This window comes from Zootermopsis nevadensis, unplaced genomic scaffold, assembly GCF_977971745.1.
Source record: "Zootermopsis nevadensis isolate Lab colony 2312 unplaced genomic scaffold, Znev_1.0 Znev_ptg000028l, whole genome shotgun sequence".
NCBI classification, from domain to species: Eukaryota; Metazoa; Arthropoda; class Insecta; order Blattodea; family Termopsidae; genus Zootermopsis; species Zootermopsis nevadensis.
The window spans coordinates 13589586-13611761 of NW_028259160.1; the positions used below are offsets into that span (position 1 = coordinate 13589586).

The window sequence follows — 22176 nt, forward strand, 5'->3', positions numbered from 1 at the left end:
ATGGATTGGATTCATCTGACTCAGCATACGCCACAGTAATAAACCTTCGAGCTACATAAAATGTTGGTAATTTCTTGAGTGGCTGAGCAACAGTTTGCTCCTCAGAGAGGGCTTGGCTACAATGTTGAAAGCATGATGATGACAGTCTTCAGGGATGTGCCATGTTGTCTCATCACCCTCACGATGGAGGCAGTAAGCACTTATGAAATGTCGGTCTGTTTCTACAAGACTACATGGCACATCACAGATCTTCATACTTGCTGCCATAAGAACCTGAAATCTCTGTGTTGAAGGCAACTGAAATATGGGCTGAAGATGAAGGCAGTATGATCTTTGAAACATTGACATCTACCACTGAACACAAGAAGTATGGAGGCTGTCAATATGGTGGTATTAAAAAAACCAACTCAACAGACAGAAATAGCTCTTTTTATTCTCCAGTTTCAAATCTGATCACTGTAATAAAGATTTTCTTTATCTGGGACAATAACTGTAGAAGTGTATGTTAAGAGTTAAACATAACATTTAAAATATAAGAATATTTGTATGAATTGCTGATATAACATTGTACACAAAAGGTTGTGATAACACTACATAATCTTGAAAAATAAAATAGTAATAAATGCTAAACTAACACAGGGCTATTGTGATCATGAGCACAGAGTAAATAAACATATTCATAACAATAAAGTAACTATGAGACTTGTTTAAGATTCTTATATAGTGTATTATCAAATACAATCCACCCATATTTCTGCATTCTGATATAACATTGTGTGTTCGTCATTCATATACATACGTATATCTCTTAACCAACATAAACAGAAGACAATGAAAACAGCATGAAGATAATATTTACAACAAGTTTTTCTCTTATTATATACTGCACATTAAGTTGTACCATTTTGGTGTACAGACAAGAATATATAATTCTATGATATAAAATATCTTTCACTCCACTTTAATCCAAGCATGAATCAACATTTCATTTATTGGGTAAAACTTAAAGCAGACCACTATGCACCTACACACCACACAAAATACATTTCTGCTTGCTTCACATGTCATTCATTTTAATGAAAGTGTTCACTTGAATGAAATAGACAATAAATGGGAACTTTGGATAAAAATTATAGAATGAAAACAGTTATTACAAAAAATATAATCAAATATTCATTTGTGATCTCATCACAATTATAAATACTATTTAAACACTTTCAGTCCAACCAAATTTATAGATTTTAACACTTTAGTTATATGCATCCTGGTTTCTAATTCTAAAAACCAAGATATTTATACTTATAGTCTCACAATGCTGAGATATCCAATATGGTTGTCAACCATTTGCACAAAACAATGCAGAGAAACAAGCATAATTAACACAGTATCATTAGTACAAATGTAAAATTGATGATGTAACCAAAGTTCTATCAGAGTTGTCATATAAAGTTTATAGCTATAAACAGCAGCATGAGACATCAATATCTTAACAAATATAATTTTGTAAATGTTCTTATCAAACACAATTTTAAAATTGGACTCTCAGAAGCTTTGAACAAGAGCAAACCATTTAAATATTATGTAAGATTTGAAGCTTTTATGGCATTCGAATGCAATGAAGTCTTCTTGGGTGATCAGCCATGTAATTACGGAGTTACAATCCAATGTTTTGGAGACTGAAACTGCTCCATCATCAGGATTAATGTAACGAGTGACAAGACCGTTCATTGTATTTGAACCCAGAATTGGCTCTGACAAGGACACAAGGCTCCAAGAGTCAGGTATCATGTAAAAATAAAATGGGCAGTTTTGTCATTCATTACATCAACCCTGAAGATGGAGTCAGTCTCCACAACATTAAATTGTAATTCCATATTTATGTGGCCTATGACCCAAGAAGACTTCACTGCATTTAAATATTACTTTCTGCCTTATTACATACATATAAAGTGTGAATTTAAAATTACTTTGCTGCAATTTAGTGAACTGAACATTATATAATTTTCACTTTTAACCACTTACCTTTTGAAAAGAATTTATTGCATTTTCTGTTACTGCCAACTCCAACATCGTATCTTTTTTGTCAGAATATGGAAGAAGACAAAATGTTCAAAAATGAAAATGAGGCCTTCTAGCCTTCACTGTGTTACACAATTATATGAATTCAGGGAGATGTTGTCTAGTCTCAAAGAAACTGACGGCAATGTACAAAAGAAGACAAAGTATTGAAACACAGTGCACAAAAAAGGTGGAAATGGTTCTACTGCTGGCCATCCTTGACAGAACAAATTTGATGAAGAAATGTAATATTTATTCAATTTTTCACGTTTGTAGACAGTACAAACTTTCTCAGAACCATTTATGATAAAATTAGATTGGTGTAAATTAAACAAAAGTTTTCATGAGGATAAATGGTATGTATGGGTGAATAAGTTTAACAAGGATAACATTTACAAGCAAAAATCTGAATGAAATCTGTTCCAAATAGAAAACATCAGTTGATCACTACTGTATTTAAAGTTCATTAAAAAACAGACTAGTTTGCACTTGTGTACTGAAAGAAGATAAAATACAAGTAGAAATGTAGTACAACCATTAAATTTAAAATGTTAAGATTTTTTCAGTGTAACTTCTGTCGTTTAAATTGCTGAAGGTTTATTGCACCACCTAGCCATCAGTCATATTGTGTGATCCAAGTAAACATGTGAATATTCAGATAAAGATATGTTTCCATCAGAGATGAGCAGATTATTATTTGAAATGTCTTCTCCGTTCTTTTCAATTACTATTTTATTACTGATTTATCAGACTTGCATTTAATTTTAAAATGAAAAGTACCAAAAAAATATTATCTGTGTAAGTAGTAATTTTTGAAGAAAATTACTATACATTAGTTAGTTGTTCAACAGTAAGAGTAGCTGTATTACATTTCTTCCAAATATGTATCCAAAACACACTTACTAAATATTTCAAACATTTCTCTTTAACTCTGAGACATAAGGAAGAAATTACAGTATAAAAATAGAGAAGTGTCACATAAGCTCCAATATTCTGCCTCATTCATTCACAAAATACCATGTCTGAGCACAGGCAGAAAACAAGCATTAGGTGAGTGACGTGATATATGTACAATACAAATGTACTTATACAGTGATACTAGAGAGTAAAATCACAATGAAGATGTGAATATGTTACAAGCAAATATTATTCTAGACAACAATCAATAAGATATATATCATCTATTAAAAAGGACTGGCCTGCCAGTCCATATTTAGTTGCTAACAGCTAAGCAATACCAATGGCACATTATTACCAACTCTATCCTCTTTGCTTACCAGCAGCTTTGAACAAGGATCAGGCCTGAATAATGTACCAAGAATTTACCAGTACAGTAATGGCTGAGACATTAAATGTATGCAACATACAAAGCAGTTATGCATACACATTTAATAATCATCTACTATGAATGTCAAGATAATCACAATTTGATATATAATTTTTCAGTGCTATTAGAAGAACCAAGTGCAATTAATCCTGCATCCATCCACTGTTAAACAAAGAACCATCCCAAGAAAAGAATTTGTTTTCATGAAAGATAATACAAAATAGTGAATCACAGTGATGCAACTCACATAACTTTACGTAATGGCAAAAATAAAACAGTGGGAGTCACACTGAGTCTTGTGGAAGTAGGACAATGGATAAAGTGCCTGAAGATGAATGTATTACTCAATCCACTGTAAGAAACATTGAGGGATCTAAAAAGTGTAACAGAATGTACCAAAAGAAGCCATGTACAATTAATTTAGGGTCATTTTAAAGGTATGTCATATTATGATGATTCCAAACACAGAATACCACATACAAGATCAGAAAATTTTATACACTGAAATAAACCATTTGGTTTCCATAAGAGATAATATTTTCCTATGCCACAAAACATGAATTCACCAGAATGGTTGACACTTTGACACAAAGTAATTAGTTCCACAAACACTATGTCTAAAAGGAAGGAACTTTGATTTTTGTAATTTCCACTTGAGAGACCATGTGACTGTAGTTCTGTGAATAAAATGAACAGCAATTAACAATCATAAGCACATTTATGAATTCTGTAACACAAAGACAAATGTTTTCCATGTAAAATGTGAATTTCTTAAGTCACTATATCTCCCTGTCCAAAAATATGAAAAGGACTCAATAGTACAACGCCATGGAATGAAATAAAGTTTCTTGGTGGCAATAAATTATTGTGTGTTTCATATGCAGTGAACTCTAATTGCATGTATGGCAAAACATAACATGCTCAAAGCTTTCTTATCTGATGGACTCATGCTAGTTTTAGAAATATGCAAGAAAAATATTTAAATTGTACAATATATAACACAGTTGAATATAACAAAATTTCTGAGCAGAACAGCTACAAAATGACATTCATTCTGAAAGACTACATCACTAAAGGTTCAAGAAACTGGTGTGTTGTTTCTGAAGAGAAGTAGTTTCAATTAACTCTGCCATCAGTTTGCACAATTTATACTACCATTATCAAATTATGTCATCCCTTGTCTAATGGTCCTTAACCTAACTATATGCCACATCGGTTATAAAGGCCCAATTACACTTCATTTTACAAACAGACTGATAAGGTTTGACTGTATTTTTATATTTGAGATGATTCCTGAAAGAACACATAGGGACATAACATTTTTCATTAAAACACTTTTTTCTAAGTATATTTACCTACATAAGTATGATAAATTTATCTTTAGTTGGACCTTATTTTCTGTGTGTACCTAATAATTATTTCTGCCATTTTATATGGAGTAATATTATCTGTTCAGTATTTACTGTGTAGATTAATTCTGTAGTGCAAACGAGCCAACCTTACATGACACTGCTTGAGAGTTTTTGAAAATTGTTTTATATATATATATAATTAATTAACCTTAAAATATTTTTGGATAGTTCTTTGTTTTATTTTTATTAAAATATTCGTAGCAAGAAAGTCATCCAATCTCATCACACCAAAAAGGTTTCACAGTTATTGTATATCAAAGAGCACACAAGGGATAAACAATGCACACCAGGCTGTCTAGAATTCCTGCACACCTGTATACCACATCCTAGAAATGTCACAGGTTTTTAATATTTATCTATACATATACGAAAGTTAAATATCACAATTTTTACTTTTGAAATTATGGTACAAACAACATATGCTTTACAAATTAACAATCCATTATGAAGTCTGCTTCATCATTTATTACATTCCAAAGATGCTAACATTTTTGGTATAAATCAATATGAGCTAAGCTCAAAAGTTTTCTGTGTATATACCCATTCAATTAATAGCACAAATTATGAGAATCCAGATCTTATAGACCCAGTATCATACTAAAGAATGATGATCAAAATGATCATCATAATTTAATGCATTCTATTATTCGGCTGTGTACTACATATTAGGTGTTATGTCCACAGGCCCATTTTCTATTACCGAAGTATTTATTAATGACACTGGAATTTTGCAGCCAATATCTAAATAACTAAATACCAACTTGCTTATCAACTGAAATTAATTAGTTATTTAAGCATATGTTATGTTGGTATTAATACTGAACATGTATGAAACTTAAGTATGATACAGTTTTGATTACTTTCAAGATAAAACTTTGACATTATCTCCAACTTAGAAACAGTGCACTGGAAGTCCTGCACACAAAACTGCACAGGCAAATATCCCTCTTGATAATCAACTTAAAGTATGGAAAACATTTTTCAACCTAATTTATGTTACTCCACACCAGGAATGTAAGACAATATTTATATAAAACTTATTATTCCAAGTATACTAATACACATCCAGTCACAACCCTCTGCACTTTATCTACTGTCACTCATTATTCTTTAAGAATTAACCATATGGATAAAATATTCTGAACAATTAACAATATTAGGCAAGCTTCCTCTGAAGCTTTACAATAAAATCTCTCACACTTTCAACAGAGGCATGGGCAGCAAGACTTCTATATTTGTATTAGATCTGTTTACCTCAACCACAAATCTTAAAACAGAATTCTGAAAACATGTTTCCCTATGTTTTTCCATATTCCACATTCTATTTATCTTAAAAAAATGTTATCTGTTACAACACTTTTTCAAATTTAAAATGCTTCACATAAAAATAAATGCTCTTCTTTTTGTATGCACAATTATCACACATTATTTTTGTTATTTTTGTTTTTCAAACATACAAAACAATGTAGCTGGTTTCATACATACATGGTACATGAATACCAAAATTAACAACTGTACGATACTTCTGTCCCTTCAGCATCTGATAAAAACGGTACTGTAATAATTCAATTCAGCCCTAATGATTAACTATCATAGGAACATTCTGTACAGAATGTTTCAATTCGATTGTTTTGCAATGTCACAATTTTTTTAACAAATGGAAAACTTTTCTCCAAGGGTCTTAGAAAATTCTATAAAGAAGTGTCCTGCACTTTGTTATGTTTTAAATATTTCTTTCATATGAATAATCTTCTATAAATACAATGACAATAATATTTCATCTAATTATAAGCTATTACATGGCTGAACCTAAAATGTGTTTAAGTGTTCAGCATTAGCTCACTAACACTACTGTCTTTTCTTTACATTAAATGAAACAACTTTGTTTGACCTGAGGCACTCTCTGATCCAATTGGTCCAACAAGTTTCATAGTATTTCGTTGCCTTTGTAAGGACACTCATGAAATACATTTGACCCCTTCGTTCTAAAGACCTCAAAGCACCAAACATGACCAACCAGCTTCGCTGCTGTCTACAGCAGAATCACTAACAAATACCGACAATTAAAAGATAAAAAGAGAGAAAAATTCTCAAGAAATTGAGCAACCAACGTCCAAGAAAACTGACTGGTCACAAAAACCCAAACATTCATTACAGTGTAATATGAACAAATGATGTCCATTCTCTTTTTACAAAGTAAATCCCATTTTACCGTAAGGTAACCAAACATCAACTACTTAACACCCATCTCAGATTTATTTACCAGCTGCAAAGCATTCACAAATGGCTGCAGTACCATCACCCTATCTTCATCAGGAATTTTTAATTAACGCAAACTTTGGCAGTTCACCGGGGTTTCCCAACACAACAGTTTTGACACAGCCTCATTACAATTTCTTAGCCTTGTTTCTTTAAATACCAACAGTGTCTGTCACTGGTGAAAACTGAACTCTATCCACTAGAGGAGTAAACCTATCAACTTTCAAGTTATGGTGTGAGCCCAACTCTTCATTTCAAAGAAGCCAAACCACAGACAACAGTCTTCTATTTCATTATCCATCGCTTTTGCACATAGTTTCTAGCATCTGGGCTAGAGAAATAACAAAGCAAATATCCATCATCAACAGAATCACAATCTGCAATGCTAGTTGATATTCCCACCACACGGCAGCGTAGTCCATTATTCAGCAACAGACATGAAGTCCTGTGCAAACAGCTTCACTTAGCATCGTCCTGTTCCATTGGTTCTTCTGATGAGTCTCGGGAATGCTCAGGTGTTCTACAACAAAATGTTGTGCATGACTGGCCAGGCACCTTAAAAACTGAAAGCATTTGAACATTCAAATGTTTTCTTATCCTTGCAAAACTGTATAAGCACCAAAAGAATAATATATTTTATTGAACTGAGGACTACTACAAAAAATATGACAATATTCAAGTAATGATTTTCCACTTACTGTAAACTGTTGCTTTGCTGCTGCATTGACAGACTAGCCATTGCAGTTACTGTCTCTGTCTCATCTTTCTCCTTCTGTATAGCTTCTACAGCTGAACAGACGGCTGTGTGTGCAGTACGCTTAATGCATGGCCAATGCGGAAGCTTGAAGAAAACAACAACCAAAGGTACAATGAACTTGTGTGCACACTGTTACATTTGTAACTGTATGCAAGGACGCCTGCACTTTTTGAAAATGAGAGTTTAATTCTCACATTAATATTTCCAGTTAACACAACTGGAAATATTAATGTGAGAATTAAACTCTCATGTTTCCTGACCACAATAAGGTAAAGGAAACCAGTTCAACTGTTCCAAATGATACAAAATTTGAACAATGCTCAACACTTTAGTGTTCAAAGTAAAGTCCAACTATGCAAATATAATGGGCAGAGGGGAGGAAAATGATACAAGGGGTCACACAAATACCTACACATGATGAATTCCAGAAATCACAGCATTTCTCAATGAGCAATCCTTTTACTTCTGTGGTACGTTTTAACAACATGTGATTGCATGGGAGCATGCAGAGCTCTTAATATGATAAATTTTGCTGACATGGTGATGCAAGCACTATTGAAGAATAATGACAGGAACTAAAATGTGCAGTTTTCAGAATCATATTCAGTTAATCATAAAATACCTTATGTCCTAATTAAAAAATATTTGAGATTGGATCATATCAAATATATTTGCTGAAATACTCATTTGTCAGAAGTATGGCTACTACAAAATATAGAACGCACAGTACCAAGACATTGGATTTGTGTGAAACTTACTTGAATGGCAATTGTTTTCTGTAATGTATCAATAGCATTCTGACACGGCAACCGCCTCAACTCTTCCTCCCGCAAAGGACTGGGTTCATCTCCAAGTAAAGCACGGACACATTCTTGAGCTGAATCACAGATGGACGGAAGATCATACCCGCCTTCCAGTGACAAGATCACCTTTCCATCAGCTAACTTGAGAAGCTGTTGTGTCATGTGACCAAAACATGCAGGTGACACCTTGTAACCTCCAAGGGGTGCAGCATGGCCAGCAGCTGCATCAAAACCGGCAGACACCAGAACAATATCTGGTGCAAATTCCTGAAAAGTACAACAGTGTCAAACTCTGTTGTGCAATCATTATAACAGTATGTATTTTGAGATCATATTTCCTGCTATCAAGAATCCCTAAATTTTAACCCTTTCCTACATCTAAAGCTGCTGCAGCAGAACAGCAAAAATTGAATATCCTCTGCCAAGCGTAACATATACAGAATATACTGTATAAAAGGAGAGAATAAATTTTAACTCTAACATTGCACATTTTAACCACAGCCACTCCCTTCAGTTGATCAACTCCATTTAACAGACAATTCCGCATTTTTACAATGCTACAAAATTGCAGGTGCCCTACTGTTAGGATACCGAACTCTACACTACAATGGGCTGGGCAAGCAGTTAAGATGGAGGAGACAATAAACATACAAAAATTTTGGGTAGAAAACCTCTTGGTATACAGCCACTTGGAACAGTGAGGAGATGGGAGGATAATATTATGATGGATCTTAGGGAAATATGTTGTGATGATTAGAGACAGAGAGCTGGCTCAGGATTGTTGTCAATGATGATAACATTGGGTGTAATGGACCATTAGGTTCTATTTAGAAATATTACAGCTTAGAAACCAAAACTGTAAAGTAAATATTAATGCAATTAATAAATATAACACATAAAAAAGTAAAGCATTCTTCAAATATGCTGTACACCACACACATTTTTTCTCATTCATAAAATCATGAATTCCAATGTAACCGCATCTTTCACAATGTATTTAGGCAAGGCCAAATTACATAATGAAACGTTTATCTTGTTTTAAAAGTACCAGCTTTAATAAACCTTCCATCCCTTCAATACCCCACCAATATGAGATATAAACAAATACGTTTGAACATCACTTTCTTGAAGTAGAATGCCTACACACTTTTCACATTTTAATGAATCAATTTCACCAATCTGTTTCTTACTTTTGCAATAGGCAGGACAACAGTCCTGAAAGCTGCCAAGTACTCTGCATCTCCCATAGGCGGAGCAAGGCCACCAGACCATGCCAGATTCACATTGAAACCAACTCCTTCACCAACACCACACTGCAACGAGAGAAAAATCAAAATGCGCTACACTGTTCAGCAGCATGTCACAATAATGTATTCAAGCTGTAAATTCTTTACACAAAAAAGCAAAATTTGCTATATAAAATAAAATGATGCAGCTCATGAAAATAAGGGGAAAAATGTCACTTCATGATTTCCATATTTCATACTATCAATGCTTATTGTATAAAGACCCACTCAGTCCTTCCTACAAGATGCCCAACTCATGATTAACAATCTAGAAATGATGTTGACATGGTATTACAAATTCACACTAATGAATAAGAAATAAACTAGTTGCAGATACTATGGGAACTATTAGGTAGCAAACTGGTATTAAATCCAAAGTCCCATGACAATGCTTTCTCTGAGAGATAATTTCTTGATTCTGGAAAACTTTCAAAGTATGTGACAAGTCACAAATATATTAACATCAATGTTTGGAAGAATAATGCCATTTAAGTTATTTGTCTTACAAGGTCTGATCAAATTCATCTCTGATAAATATCACTGCACAGCTGTGAAGATGTCCCGACATGTTGCTTTATGCCCAGACACGTTTATGTCAGTTATTGATGGTAGTTTAAGTACAAAAGTCTTTTGTCACAAGTCCAAGAGTACAGAATAACACGTGTGCATGAAATTTTGCAAGGTCAGAAAGACAAGTAAATTTATCATCTGCAAACTACACCTGAAAATGTAACTGTGAAATGAGCATAATGCCTATCTTCTTAAAGACAGGAGAATGTCTATTGAAAGAAAAGCACAACCTGGACTCGTTATCTACTCAGATGGGTCTGTTAGAAACAGCTAACCTAATTCACGTATCCAGCAATTTCTAGTACAGTTACTGCTATTGCCAAGTCTATTTGGGAATGTAAAAACTGATACAGTAACTACAGGACACTTTCCTTTGAAACAAAAGCTGTGATATAACAGTTACCTCTGTTGGTCCTCCAGTACCTGGGAAAAAGTTACCATCATCATGACGATGAATAGAGAGATACAATACTCTTGGATCATCATAAAACATCTGCTGGGTTCCATTGCCATGGTGCACATCCTAAAATAAACAAGTGAACATAAGTAACTAACATAATACCAAACATGTTACAAAAGAGGAATAAAGTAAAGTCTGCTAGTTTGTTAGTGTTGACATCATTATGCACCTTTGTCTTCATGAGCCTTGGAATGATCATAAATATGACCATGCACCAAGGAAGTCATTAGACAAAAATATAACTTCATTTAGAACTTTTAAATGACACTTTGCCTTTGTGGTTTTCTAAAAGACATAACATAATCTCATACACTACTAGCTGTATATATTAAATATACTACACATTTTCAGTTCAAAATATAAGAAATATCTTCTTTATTTTATGTCACATTCATGTCTCTGCCAGTAACTGTGACATAAGTTATATGGAAAAAGATAAGCTTATAGAAATGTACCTTGTAAAGGGTTAATTATACTACAATTATGCAAACTAGTGGCTGATGCATACCCCAGCTTGGATGCATTAAGAGGCAAGTATATTTGTTCCCACTAAAAGCTACAATGAAATTATTTGAACATGCTGAAAAGATGCACTGACCCAATCAACAATGAGAATCCTCTGGACGTCCAGTCTCTGCTGCAGAAGACGGGCTGCAATAGCAATTGAATTGAAAAAACAGAAGCCCATTGCCTGAGAGGCCTCAGCGTGATGCCCAGGTGGCCGAACTACAGCAAATCCATTCTTTATATCTCCTGTAGCAGCTGGAACAAATCACACCACATTCCCAACTGTCAGCTTGAAACATCCCCCCTCCTACTTTTGCTCTGAAAGTTCAAGAAAGTGTTCATAAGGTATTTAGAAACCGATCAAATATATTTTCTAATTCCTCATATCATTATATCTATCCTTACAGGAAAACATACTCTCTAGAAAAGGACAATGACAAGAGTCCTAAAATAAAAATGCTGCTCATAGCATTACAAAAATGTGGAACTTTAATGACAAACCATTTATACCCGATGTGAATTAGCATGCTAAGAACTGCTTGGAAACAAGTTACAAGATTCTAGAGGAATCTTAAAATGTGACTGGTGTTTACGCTCACTGTGATCAGATGTGTAAGTACAGTCTAACAAATACATAATGCCTGTCAAATAAATTTACTCTCATATTTCCACAGAGGAGTTGAGACAGCAAATTTAGTATAATGACTAAGCTACAGGTTGGAAGGCCAAAATTCAATTCCCAAGAGGAGTTAGGATCTTCCTCTTTGCTGCTATGTCAAGACAGACTGATAAAAGAGCTCTTCACTCAGGGATAAAGTAGGTGGGGCATGAAGCTGACCACTTGACTCCATCTGGTACCAATATTATCAGCCAATATCAGTCACATAAGGCCGAATAAAATATCTCTTGAAACCACAGCAAGTCATTCTTACAAGAAGTACAATAATGATCAATTTAAATTACATTTCAGGACAACAGTTGTACATCTGCAAGCACTCACCTTTGAATGCTAAATCAACAACACAGCCAACAGCCATTCGAGCAGCTGGTGCGGTGTGCAGTTCATTCCACGTTGTGTCTGAATCTACACCAATACCACCACAAGGCAGACGAACAAAGCTCTTAATGGGAAGCTGTGACAGTTTGCTCACGTCTAACTTCTGGCGGTTCAGTGGATTTGTACCTGGACAATGATAAGAACATCTGCTATGTAGCTTCTACTGTATATGAAATGCGTACATCAACTGGTTTATAATTTGTATAGGATAGTTTTTATACTTTGATATCAGAAGTAGAATAAACAGAGACATATTAAGACACATAAGATGTCAGGTCTTTGGTAAATAAAGGAAAACAGCCTCACAAAAATTAATATTCAAGTCCTAGCCGTTACAAATTTGTGCTGGTGATAAATTAAGTGCTTGTCTCTTCTAGCTAAGTATTTACTGCAGACCACTGATACTTGAAAAACTGCAGTACATGTAAAATCAGAAATTTTTTAAGTCTTACAAACAAAACTTAGGGAACATAAGCATATCAGAAATTGATTCCAGTTGGGAGAGTGGAATACTGGCACAGTAAGAGACATATTGCATTCACATTGTAAAGGCTCACAACATGGATAAAATGTCTGTCTGTTCAACAATGGGGTCTTGCTTGATATGTGCTGCAATACAAGCAGATAAATCCTGAAACTTTTCATGATTTTCCTCAGTCCCTTCAGATAAAATGTCTCATCTTTCCAAATCATTATTGATGGTCATCTCCTTATTCAACAATAAATAACCTACACAGTTCAGAAAGTGTCATTAAACAATTTCTGAAATCACTTCCTTGCATCTCCCTTTCCACTTTTAATTTTCACAGTGGCTCACATGGAAGTATACCCTTTCATTCATCTGCTATGAAAGTACCAATACCGTATTCTTCCCAATCTATTCAGAATTTTGGAACATCAAACTGAATCGTTTTATATATATATATATATATATATATATTTTACAGTACCAATTCAAGCAAGCATAAAACATACCAAACAGCAGAGCATGTGCTTCACTATGGCAAGCTTGTATCTCTTCCAAGGTAGCTTTTCTGGATCTCACACGATCACATCTCTGTACCAAGCCTGTTTCCATGAGACGAGCCCACACACTCTGAAGCCTTCCACCATGTTCTGGGTGACTTGAATTATCACCACAGATGCATGCATGTTTCAGCATCAGGCTATCAAATGCCAATCCTGTTGTGAGTCTGTGTGGTCCAGATCCACCCACTTTACTGCTGCAGTGATTGTTGACTGGGACACAAGATGAAGCAGGAATGTCTGTTGGGCCTAGGGCTACTAATGGACTGGATAATGCCCGTGAGAGAGGTCTTGCTATATGCGATGACCTTGGACTGAAGGCAGAACCTAACAGAGAGTTTTCTGAAATTATAGCTTACAGTGTTAATGTGTTTAATATACTTTAATGTTTCTTTACTTACATTTACTTTAATCACAAGGTGATAGGGATTCAGATGTTTAAAAAAGTATGCAGGATTTAGAATTTATTATAGTATTCTCTGCTCGTGATAAAAAAGAAATAGTTCATCCATGTTACATACACAATTTCTTTAACCCAAAATGGAAATGCAGGGCAAATATATTCGTCAGAATGACAAAAGGCAGGCACAGAACTGTACCAGAAAATACCAAGCGTGCATTTCAGGGACACTTTTGTTTTCAAACTGTCAACTATATCTGCATGTAGTGTACTTTATTCTAACAAATCAGGTTCACATATGTGCTGTTTAAGAAATGCCATTAGCATGAAAATTTACATTATGTTTGTTTAACTTTTATTGTAATGCAAATGATATTGAAGAATACTCCGACAAATATATATCATTCTTCTGTTCCTGAAACATCAGTTACATCATCACCTCTGTTACAATGTCCACATTTCAAGTAATCTTCACTGCACACACATACAGTAATAGAAGCTTACCTTCACTGACTTGAAGTGTGTGTCTCATCATCAAGTCTCGCTGTTGCTGCAAGAATTGCTCTCGGTCTCGTTGCTGTTTTGAGATCTCGCTCTCCTCACTCCCTTTTCTATCTGTCAGATCTATGACCTGTTCACAAAACAATGGATTCCAATTCACTAATCTTCAATAATCTTCAATAATGTTCAAATTATAATTTCACAAATAATTTCACGCCATTCTTCTTCTTAGGCTCTTGTAACTGAGTTCATGTATAACTTTGGCTTCGGCTTTCAAAATTTGACATGGCTTATCCCCAAAAGCCATAATTAAATACTAACTTCATCTCTATGAACAGTAAACAAAATTTCATGTTAAGAATGGTGGTTCCAAATAAACTTTACTGATACAGTATAAACCGATTCAAAATGGTTATTTGGACTATACTTCATTACTACTCAATTTGACTCAGAAAAATGTTCAAGTTATAATTATAGATGTTCATGTGCCAGTGTGCAAAAGTTCAAGTTAAAACCTTTGGTGTTTTCATATGTCTGGTAGAAAGAACTAGATAAATGTTTCATGTGATGAATCCATTCAATAACCTTTCCTATTACTAACAAAGAATTATGAAGAACCATTACCACTTCAGCACTAAAGAACTTATTGACTCTACTGTGCCTACCTCAGCTGTCTCCTCAGTTTCTGGAGCTTCATCCAACTGACCTCCACTTGACTGGCCTCTACTTCCAGCCCTAGTCAACACTGTTTGCCGAATTTGCTGCAGAAAAATAAAAACAAAATTATTTTTATAAAATCAAACAATATTTTTTGTGAATATTCCCAGACATTTCAATTCATTGACTTATAAAGCCCATGTATCACTGTACTGAATGTGAATTGCTCCATACCGTAAGACAATGAACTGAAAGGTAAAATCTGAAGTAAATTTTGTAGCTTTACATACACCTTTGCAGCAGCTGCAAAGACTGCATATAAAAACTGTCTGTAGTTTAGGAGAAAGATGGACAGAGAGAGATACAATGCATCTCACTAATGTATTTAATGAAATAATACTTTATAATTCTTGCCCATCAAACAGACTGAATAATTTCAAGGAAGGTATGCATCATAAGTTTTTGTTACTTGGTAAGTAATGCTGAGATTAACCTGCTTGAGGAAATTGTGAGCCTGCTGCTGGTCATAAACCTGCTTCTCTGGAAGGTACTCCTCATAATGAGTGGGAACAATGGCAATGCTACTTCCTGCCAACATGGGATGTCCCAGAGGTAGCGGAGCTGACTGCGTACGCCCCAGAGGGCGATGACCTTGCTTGTTCAATCTTGCATGTGCCACCTGTAATACATATTTGAGCATTTCTAGCCACATTCAAGACAACAGATATTAAACTGACGCCAAGTTTTTCAAATCCATTGAACATTAGTATCAATGCAGGAGTGGCAAAATCTGAAAAGTCAACATGGCATGTCTGAATACTGCAGAAAATAAGAACACTACACACATCATAACACTTTTAAATAGGTAAAGAAGTGTTACACTATGCAATAACTTTGAATTTATATAGTATGTGGTTTAGGATAAGTCTCACAATATTTTGATAGTCATAGTAACTAAAAAAGTTTTTATATTATAAATAAACATACACACACTGTAAAGACATTTCTCTTTTCACATGAACATGCTTTTATACAAGTTTATCAATAGGAGTACCTGAGTATCTGTGATTGGAGCACCCTGGTACACACTTGGCAGCAAGTTTCCTGGTCGTGCTTGTTCCAGAGACTGCATTTGCTTATGAATGTAACCAGGAGAGTTGGGGTTGCTGTACTCACCATCAATAACTGAAACCATCCATATATATATATATATATATATATATATATATATATATATATATATATATATACACACACATATATATATATTCGGCATATATTCAGGGACTTTCACTTTTTGCCTTGCCCGGAGATAGGGATTAGCTCTATCGATTGGGCCCAACAGAGTAGGCATACCTGAAGATGGAGATAGAGTCCCATCTCCGAAACGTCATTCAATTTTATTATTTTATTTGACGATGGATAACATCCAAGAAACTTTTTATTTAAAAAACTCACCATAGTCACAAACTTTTAGATTTGATATACTTATTTAGTAATTTCCACACACTCCTTTGCAGCAGCTATGGTGACAGCATGAATATCAGGAGATCAAGCCTGTTCATTCTTATGGAAATCATGTTCAAACAACAAGCAGGAGCATAAGTATTGAGCAGTACCAACCTGGTAGAGTAGGATAGAAAGGAAGAGTTCCAGGCAACATTTGTCCTGTAAGAGGCATGCCCAATCGAGCTGTAAATGCGGCTCGTACTTCAGCTTCTGAGACTGGTGCAAGTTTTGCTCCTTCTGATGAATGGATGGGTGGCCGACCTAGGGAGATGTTCGGCATAGAAGGACTGCTGTACAAAGACAGGTCACTCATACTGCCTTGATGACTACTGCTGGCCAGTGGTCCATATGGTGAAACTTCACCTTCCTGCAAAATGTTGTGTGTGTAGTCTGTGCACTACAAATTAAAATTCAGACATATTACATTCTTTTCAAGAATACTTTGGGAACCATTGAGAATAGCAAAATAAAAACAGGTGTTATAAATGAGATATCCTGTTATTAACCTCTACTCTTTTCAAGGCACTACTTTGTGTCCTCCATCACTTCATCAACTGCAGAAGACAGCTGTGGTGGGGTGACAGTCAAATATCCATAAATCCTCTTAAGCAGATGTGAAATGAGATATATGACCATTTCTTTGTGCAAGACTGAAAGACATCCTTCAGTACTTCTAGAATAAGTATATGATTTGGACCAGTTCTACGTGAGGGACTAAACAAACAAAAATGTGAGTCAAGGCTATGGTATCTCTTTTCTGTTTGTGTACACCAATGGTTTTTAAATTTGAGGTAGACTACATATTCCTTTTTGCTTTATAGGTTACTTTTACAGAGCATTGTTTCAGCAGCCATCTATGCACTTTTTGCATGGGAATAGAAATCTTCGAGTTGCATAGTAGACCATAATTTTATTTTCATGATTTTACTGCATCAATTTTCCAGAGAATGAAGCAGTGATCTTACCTCCTGTATGGGTGTATTTCTGCCTGCAGTTGGGGAAGCTTGAGCATTGGCAACACTGGGCGGGGAATTGGGGCCTGAATCTGGATTGCTATTTGATGTGTCAACTGGAAAACAAACAGCATCAATAACATAACACACCATACTATAATGGCAGGTAATGAGAATCATGAAGGAATGAAATACAATATTGGATTTCTGTTTCATTAACAGAAGTAATTTCAAAACTGAAATTAAACTCAGATGACAAACATGCAATAATCAGTTAACATTCCATATGTACAAAACTATATGCTGACATGACATGCAGTTAGTACTACAATGCACAAAAGCCAAGTAAATCTTTGAAGGTGGAAACTTTTATTTATGTGACCTTTTTTTCCCCTTCACAGTGTAACCAAAGTGAAGACATGACTGTGTCATATTTACTGTATCAGCTCAAAAAAGGACCCTCTACAGTGATCCTACCCTATGTATTGAACATCACTCAACACTGTGTATGACAGAAAAACAATTTTCTGTGATACACTAAAATGCATATAACACTAGTGCCTACCACAGTTGTAAAGCAAAATTAAAGTGTTGAACAGGAAATAGGTATATAATTTTTTAGCATCAAACATGAACACATTTTAGTATTTAATCATGTTTGTGTTATGTAAAAACTAGTACAGTACCATCTATTAAAGTCTCCCATGTTAGGTATATGCAAACACATCACCTCAATCATCTTTACTTACTCACACTAACATTTTCACTTGATGAGAACAACCAAAGAAACAATGTTACTTGCTTCTCTGTTGTTTTTATCTTCAGTACCTTAATTTCAAACACTCAATTTTCATTATTCTCAACCAATTAGAGCCACAGAAAACAACAGGTAAAATTAATGTTAATTTTTAGTGTCTCTGGAAAGATGATAATGAAATAAGGATTCTGTTAAGGATGGAAGCATTCCCAATTCAACCATAAACCTTATGTTTATCTTTCATAACAATTTCACATACTGAAGCTAAGAAATCTCTTATTTTATCTGTGTAACGTTATATAAATATGTTGTCTTAGACACAACAGTCTTATTTAAAAAGTAATAGGTTTACATAAAATAAATAAAGTTTATTAGTAATGAGCAATAAACTTTGCCATAATGAATCATTAACCTCTCATATCATACATCTGTTACAACATGCTGAACATTAATAATTAACTTTATTTACTTTTATAATGTAAATCTGCTACTAGATAAGAGATGTGTTTGTTGTGGATAAAATGGATAATATATTTATATAATTTTCTCACATTATACTACAAGACACTAAAATTCAACAACTCTTACTTTATACTGACACTGCAAATGCATAATAACTGTGTTGTATTGCTTAACTTCTACAAGCAGCATGAAAGCACACAGTTTGTGAAGCTTTACTTTTCTACATAATTTTATAAAATGTAAAGTTGCTACAATCAGATGGGGGGGGAAATTTTATCTTAGTGTGTACATGTATTCATCAATTTCCTTCTTCATACTTTCAAGTAAAAAATTAAAATACTTTCACACTGTTCTCATTGTATCCCACACACCACAGTCTGACCTGAAGGGAAGGTGTCCAATACAGAAAGTAATAAAATGTAAGTGGCACAGGACACAGATCCATCATGCCATATTAACTTCACTTTCAGAAATATAAACATTCCCAGAAACAAAGTATTATGGCCTCCAAACTGAAATGAGGATAAATCAGTAGAGTAATTTTCTTACAGAAAATATTTTAGACATCCACCAATTTATTATTACATACTCAGTTAATAAAACACAGTTTGTAATTTACCGACAACAGAAGTAAGGAATGGAAGTAAGGAAAAATATGTCAACTGATTCCTCAGTGATTTACAACTTCTGACACATTCTTTGGACAGAAATAAGCCCGGAGCATTGATATTTGGAACTACACCTCCACCAAAAGTAATGCATCTCGTACTTGCTAGTTGCGACTTCCTCTTCTGTGTGGCGAGGAGGCGATCTTTGCGCCTGGCCATGGGACTATTGCGATGGCTGGTCATTCTTTGCTTGAGGCGTACCTTCAGGAGGTTTGGCTCGGAGGCTGTGTGATGGAAAATGCATGGCAGGAAAGCACAAGGGGAAGGAAGAGACATATTGAAAGTTAGAGCCACATTTCAGCATTAGAACTACTTTGATCAAACTCATATACATTTCAAAGTTTGAAAACATTTTACACAATTTAAATTTCCAAACAAACATCAAACACTGGTTATTACAACAGAGTATGATAATCATAAGTTAATTTCTTTTTCTGTTACATTACACTTGTATTTTAGACACAAGTTCAGACAAAAGGCTTCTCCCAATTTGTATCATGTATCTTTCCACCTCTAGTGAGAACAAGGAAAATGCTAAGAAGTTCAACTTTACGTGAACTATGATAATTTTTAAGCTGTCTCTTTTAAGTGCCAAACTTTGTGGTACAACCCAAAGACAGCTAACTTCATACTCACTGCCATGAGAACCTAAAACCAAGCTTTGTTAAACTACATAGTAAGCAGTACTTACTATAAGATATTTTTAATATTTATCAACCTTGTATCATGGCCTGTGCATGATCCAGCTGACCACGCACCACACTTGTAAACTTCTACACAATGAACCCCAAGTTACAGTCCAGCTATTAGCCTTATAGTACAGGGGCTTATATCCCCTAATCACATATGATAAAAGTTAAGAAGAAATACTGGTTGCTGCATTGTGTCTACCTTCTCTGGACATCTGTCATGGACAAATATAACATGAGATTTCTGCAGAATGTATGAGAGTTTGATCTCAATGGCAATACATGCTATTATCCAAACACAATGATGCGAAGAAAACTCACAAGCAATTAATAATTCTACAGACTGGAATTATAAAACTTTTGTTAATCCACCTTACTGTTCAATTTATGTGCATACTACAATTGAAATCTCAACATAATCTCTTTAAATTATTAATACTCAGAAATAAGAACAATCAGTGCCCAAGCAGAACATGGAATGCTGATCTTCTGCACTCCACGAAACATGACTTGAACAGCATCAGAATTTATATTTAAAGGAAAAATTCACAGCTTATTTTTGTACTCTTTCTATAAACCACCTGAACAAACACTCAGTATACTGTCCAAACTGATGAGAATGGCATACATATGGTGGCCACATTTCCAAGTTTCTATGCAGCCACTGTTAAGACACAAAGCATGTGGATCACTTCAGTAATTTCAATTGAACAGTTACATTTACCAGCACACTGTTATTTATAAATGTTATTACGGATGCAACATCAGTAAAAAAAATAACACATGCATCACACTGACAAAGACAATAACCTCACCTTTTGAAAAATTAATAAGACATATGAATCTGAAGGTAAAACAAACTTTTATAACAATTACATTACAATTATAAGATCACTTCAAATTATCACCCTGCAGATTTTTACCCTCTATAGACAGCAATTTCACATATATGATGCCAATACAAACAGTAAATGTAAGTAACTCCCCACTCTGATAAATCACAAACTGTACAATGTTGTGGTTTTACATACCAGTTTTCCTGAGTGGAAAGTCATCATCATATTTGGGCATCATGGGCTGCAGCCGATATGGGTGCGCAACTCCCGCAGCTGGGTTGATATTTGCTGCAGAGGAACTTGCATCACTCCCTTGCGGAGCTTGTAGTACACTCCTGTTGAACAGTAAGAAATATCACACTCAAACCTTTGTATGTCAAATGCATAGAAAACAAGAAACAATGACTTGGGTTTCACTGTTGTCACCACGTATTCATGTTTCAAAGGTAGACAAGTATTAACCCTTCCCCATTCTCTATTGAAAGGTTCCCATACTAAATTTTCTAGAACAGGTCCACTGGCAGGAGCATTCTGACTCCAACTTTATAGAGTCTTACCACATTATGAATGAGTGCCAAGTATTATGTATTCGTCAGTTCTTATATACAAATAATAGCTGTCAGGAGTGTACATTAATAAGCCACCAAAGTGCACCCCCCCCCCTAAATTAATTTGTACCTGGTATGAGTGAGGATGAAAATAAAAAAGATGTCACTTTCAGGTCAAAATAGCAACATCCCCATAATTATTCATATGGTACCTGCCTCTTGTTTGTCCCCTTCTACACGTCTGCACATCACAACATCTTGGTCTCTTCACTACAATTTTTGTTGTCTGAAGTCTTGTTGTACATTCAATGGTGGTTCTTAAGTTTGAGGAAGTAGCAGAGGACAGAATGCTGTTAAGTCTGCAGCTCAGTAACATAAAGTCAATTGTGAAACTCATGTCTTTTTCCATCTATTAAAATGGTTTCTCCAAATTCTGTTGGCACCTTTGTAGGTTTCTTTAACTACATTTCTAACTCTGAAGCTTTTCCTAATGTCAGGGATTACAAAGGTACATGGGATATCCTAGTGTCAGCCTCATTCTCCCATGGTACACCTCCCATTGATACCAACATGGCTCTGATTACAAAGTCACAGTGATGTAACTATTAAATTATGTGCACAGGAAATGTTGTAATTATGGCCTGCCCACAGGCTAAAAACAAAGGTTGCAACCC

The 22176-nt window shown here is 34.8% G+C and overlaps 1 protein-coding gene across 18 annotated transcripts in view; it reads right to left on the reverse strand.

The window, feature by feature from the left end:
- Positions 1 to 413: 413 nt before the first annotated feature.
- LOC110832859 (histone deacetylase 4) overlaps positions 414 to 22176 on the reverse strand; it is a 119008-nt gene continuing 97245 nt past the window's right edge. For 13 of the 18 annotated variants that reach the window (XM_087356990.1, XM_087356989.1, XM_087356984.1 and 10 more), the window contains 16 exons: positions 21150 to 21289; positions 19531 to 19653; positions 17555 to 17658; positions 16704 to 16956; positions 16135 to 16265; positions 15574 to 15759; positions 15089 to 15184; positions 14427 to 14553; positions 13472 to 13864; positions 12440 to 12622; positions 11531 to 11694; positions 10876 to 10995; positions 9807 to 9929; positions 8572 to 8883; positions 7755 to 7897; positions 414 to 7576 (listed from right to left, as the gene is read on the reverse strand). In XM_087356990.1, the coding sequence (XP_087213116.1) occupies positions 7516 to 7576; positions 7755 to 7897; positions 8572 to 8883; positions 9807 to 9929; positions 10876 to 10995; positions 11531 to 11694; positions 12440 to 12622; positions 13472 to 13864; positions 14427 to 14553; positions 15089 to 15184; positions 15574 to 15759; positions 16135 to 16265; positions 16704 to 16956; positions 17555 to 17658; positions 19531 to 19653; positions 21150 to 21289 (2659 nt within the window). In that variant the 3' untranslated portion in view covers positions 414 to 7515. Of the gene's footprint in view, positions 7620 to 7754; positions 7898 to 8571; positions 8884 to 9806; positions 9930 to 10875; positions 10996 to 11530; positions 11695 to 12439; positions 12623 to 13471; positions 13865 to 14426; positions 14554 to 15088; positions 15185 to 15573; positions 15760 to 16134; positions 16266 to 16703; positions 16957 to 17554; positions 17659 to 19530; positions 19654 to 21149; positions 21290 to 22176 lie in introns of all 18 variants that reach the window. The other 5 variants (XM_087356996.1, XM_087356987.1, XM_087356986.1 and 2 more) reach the window with 3 other exon arrangements.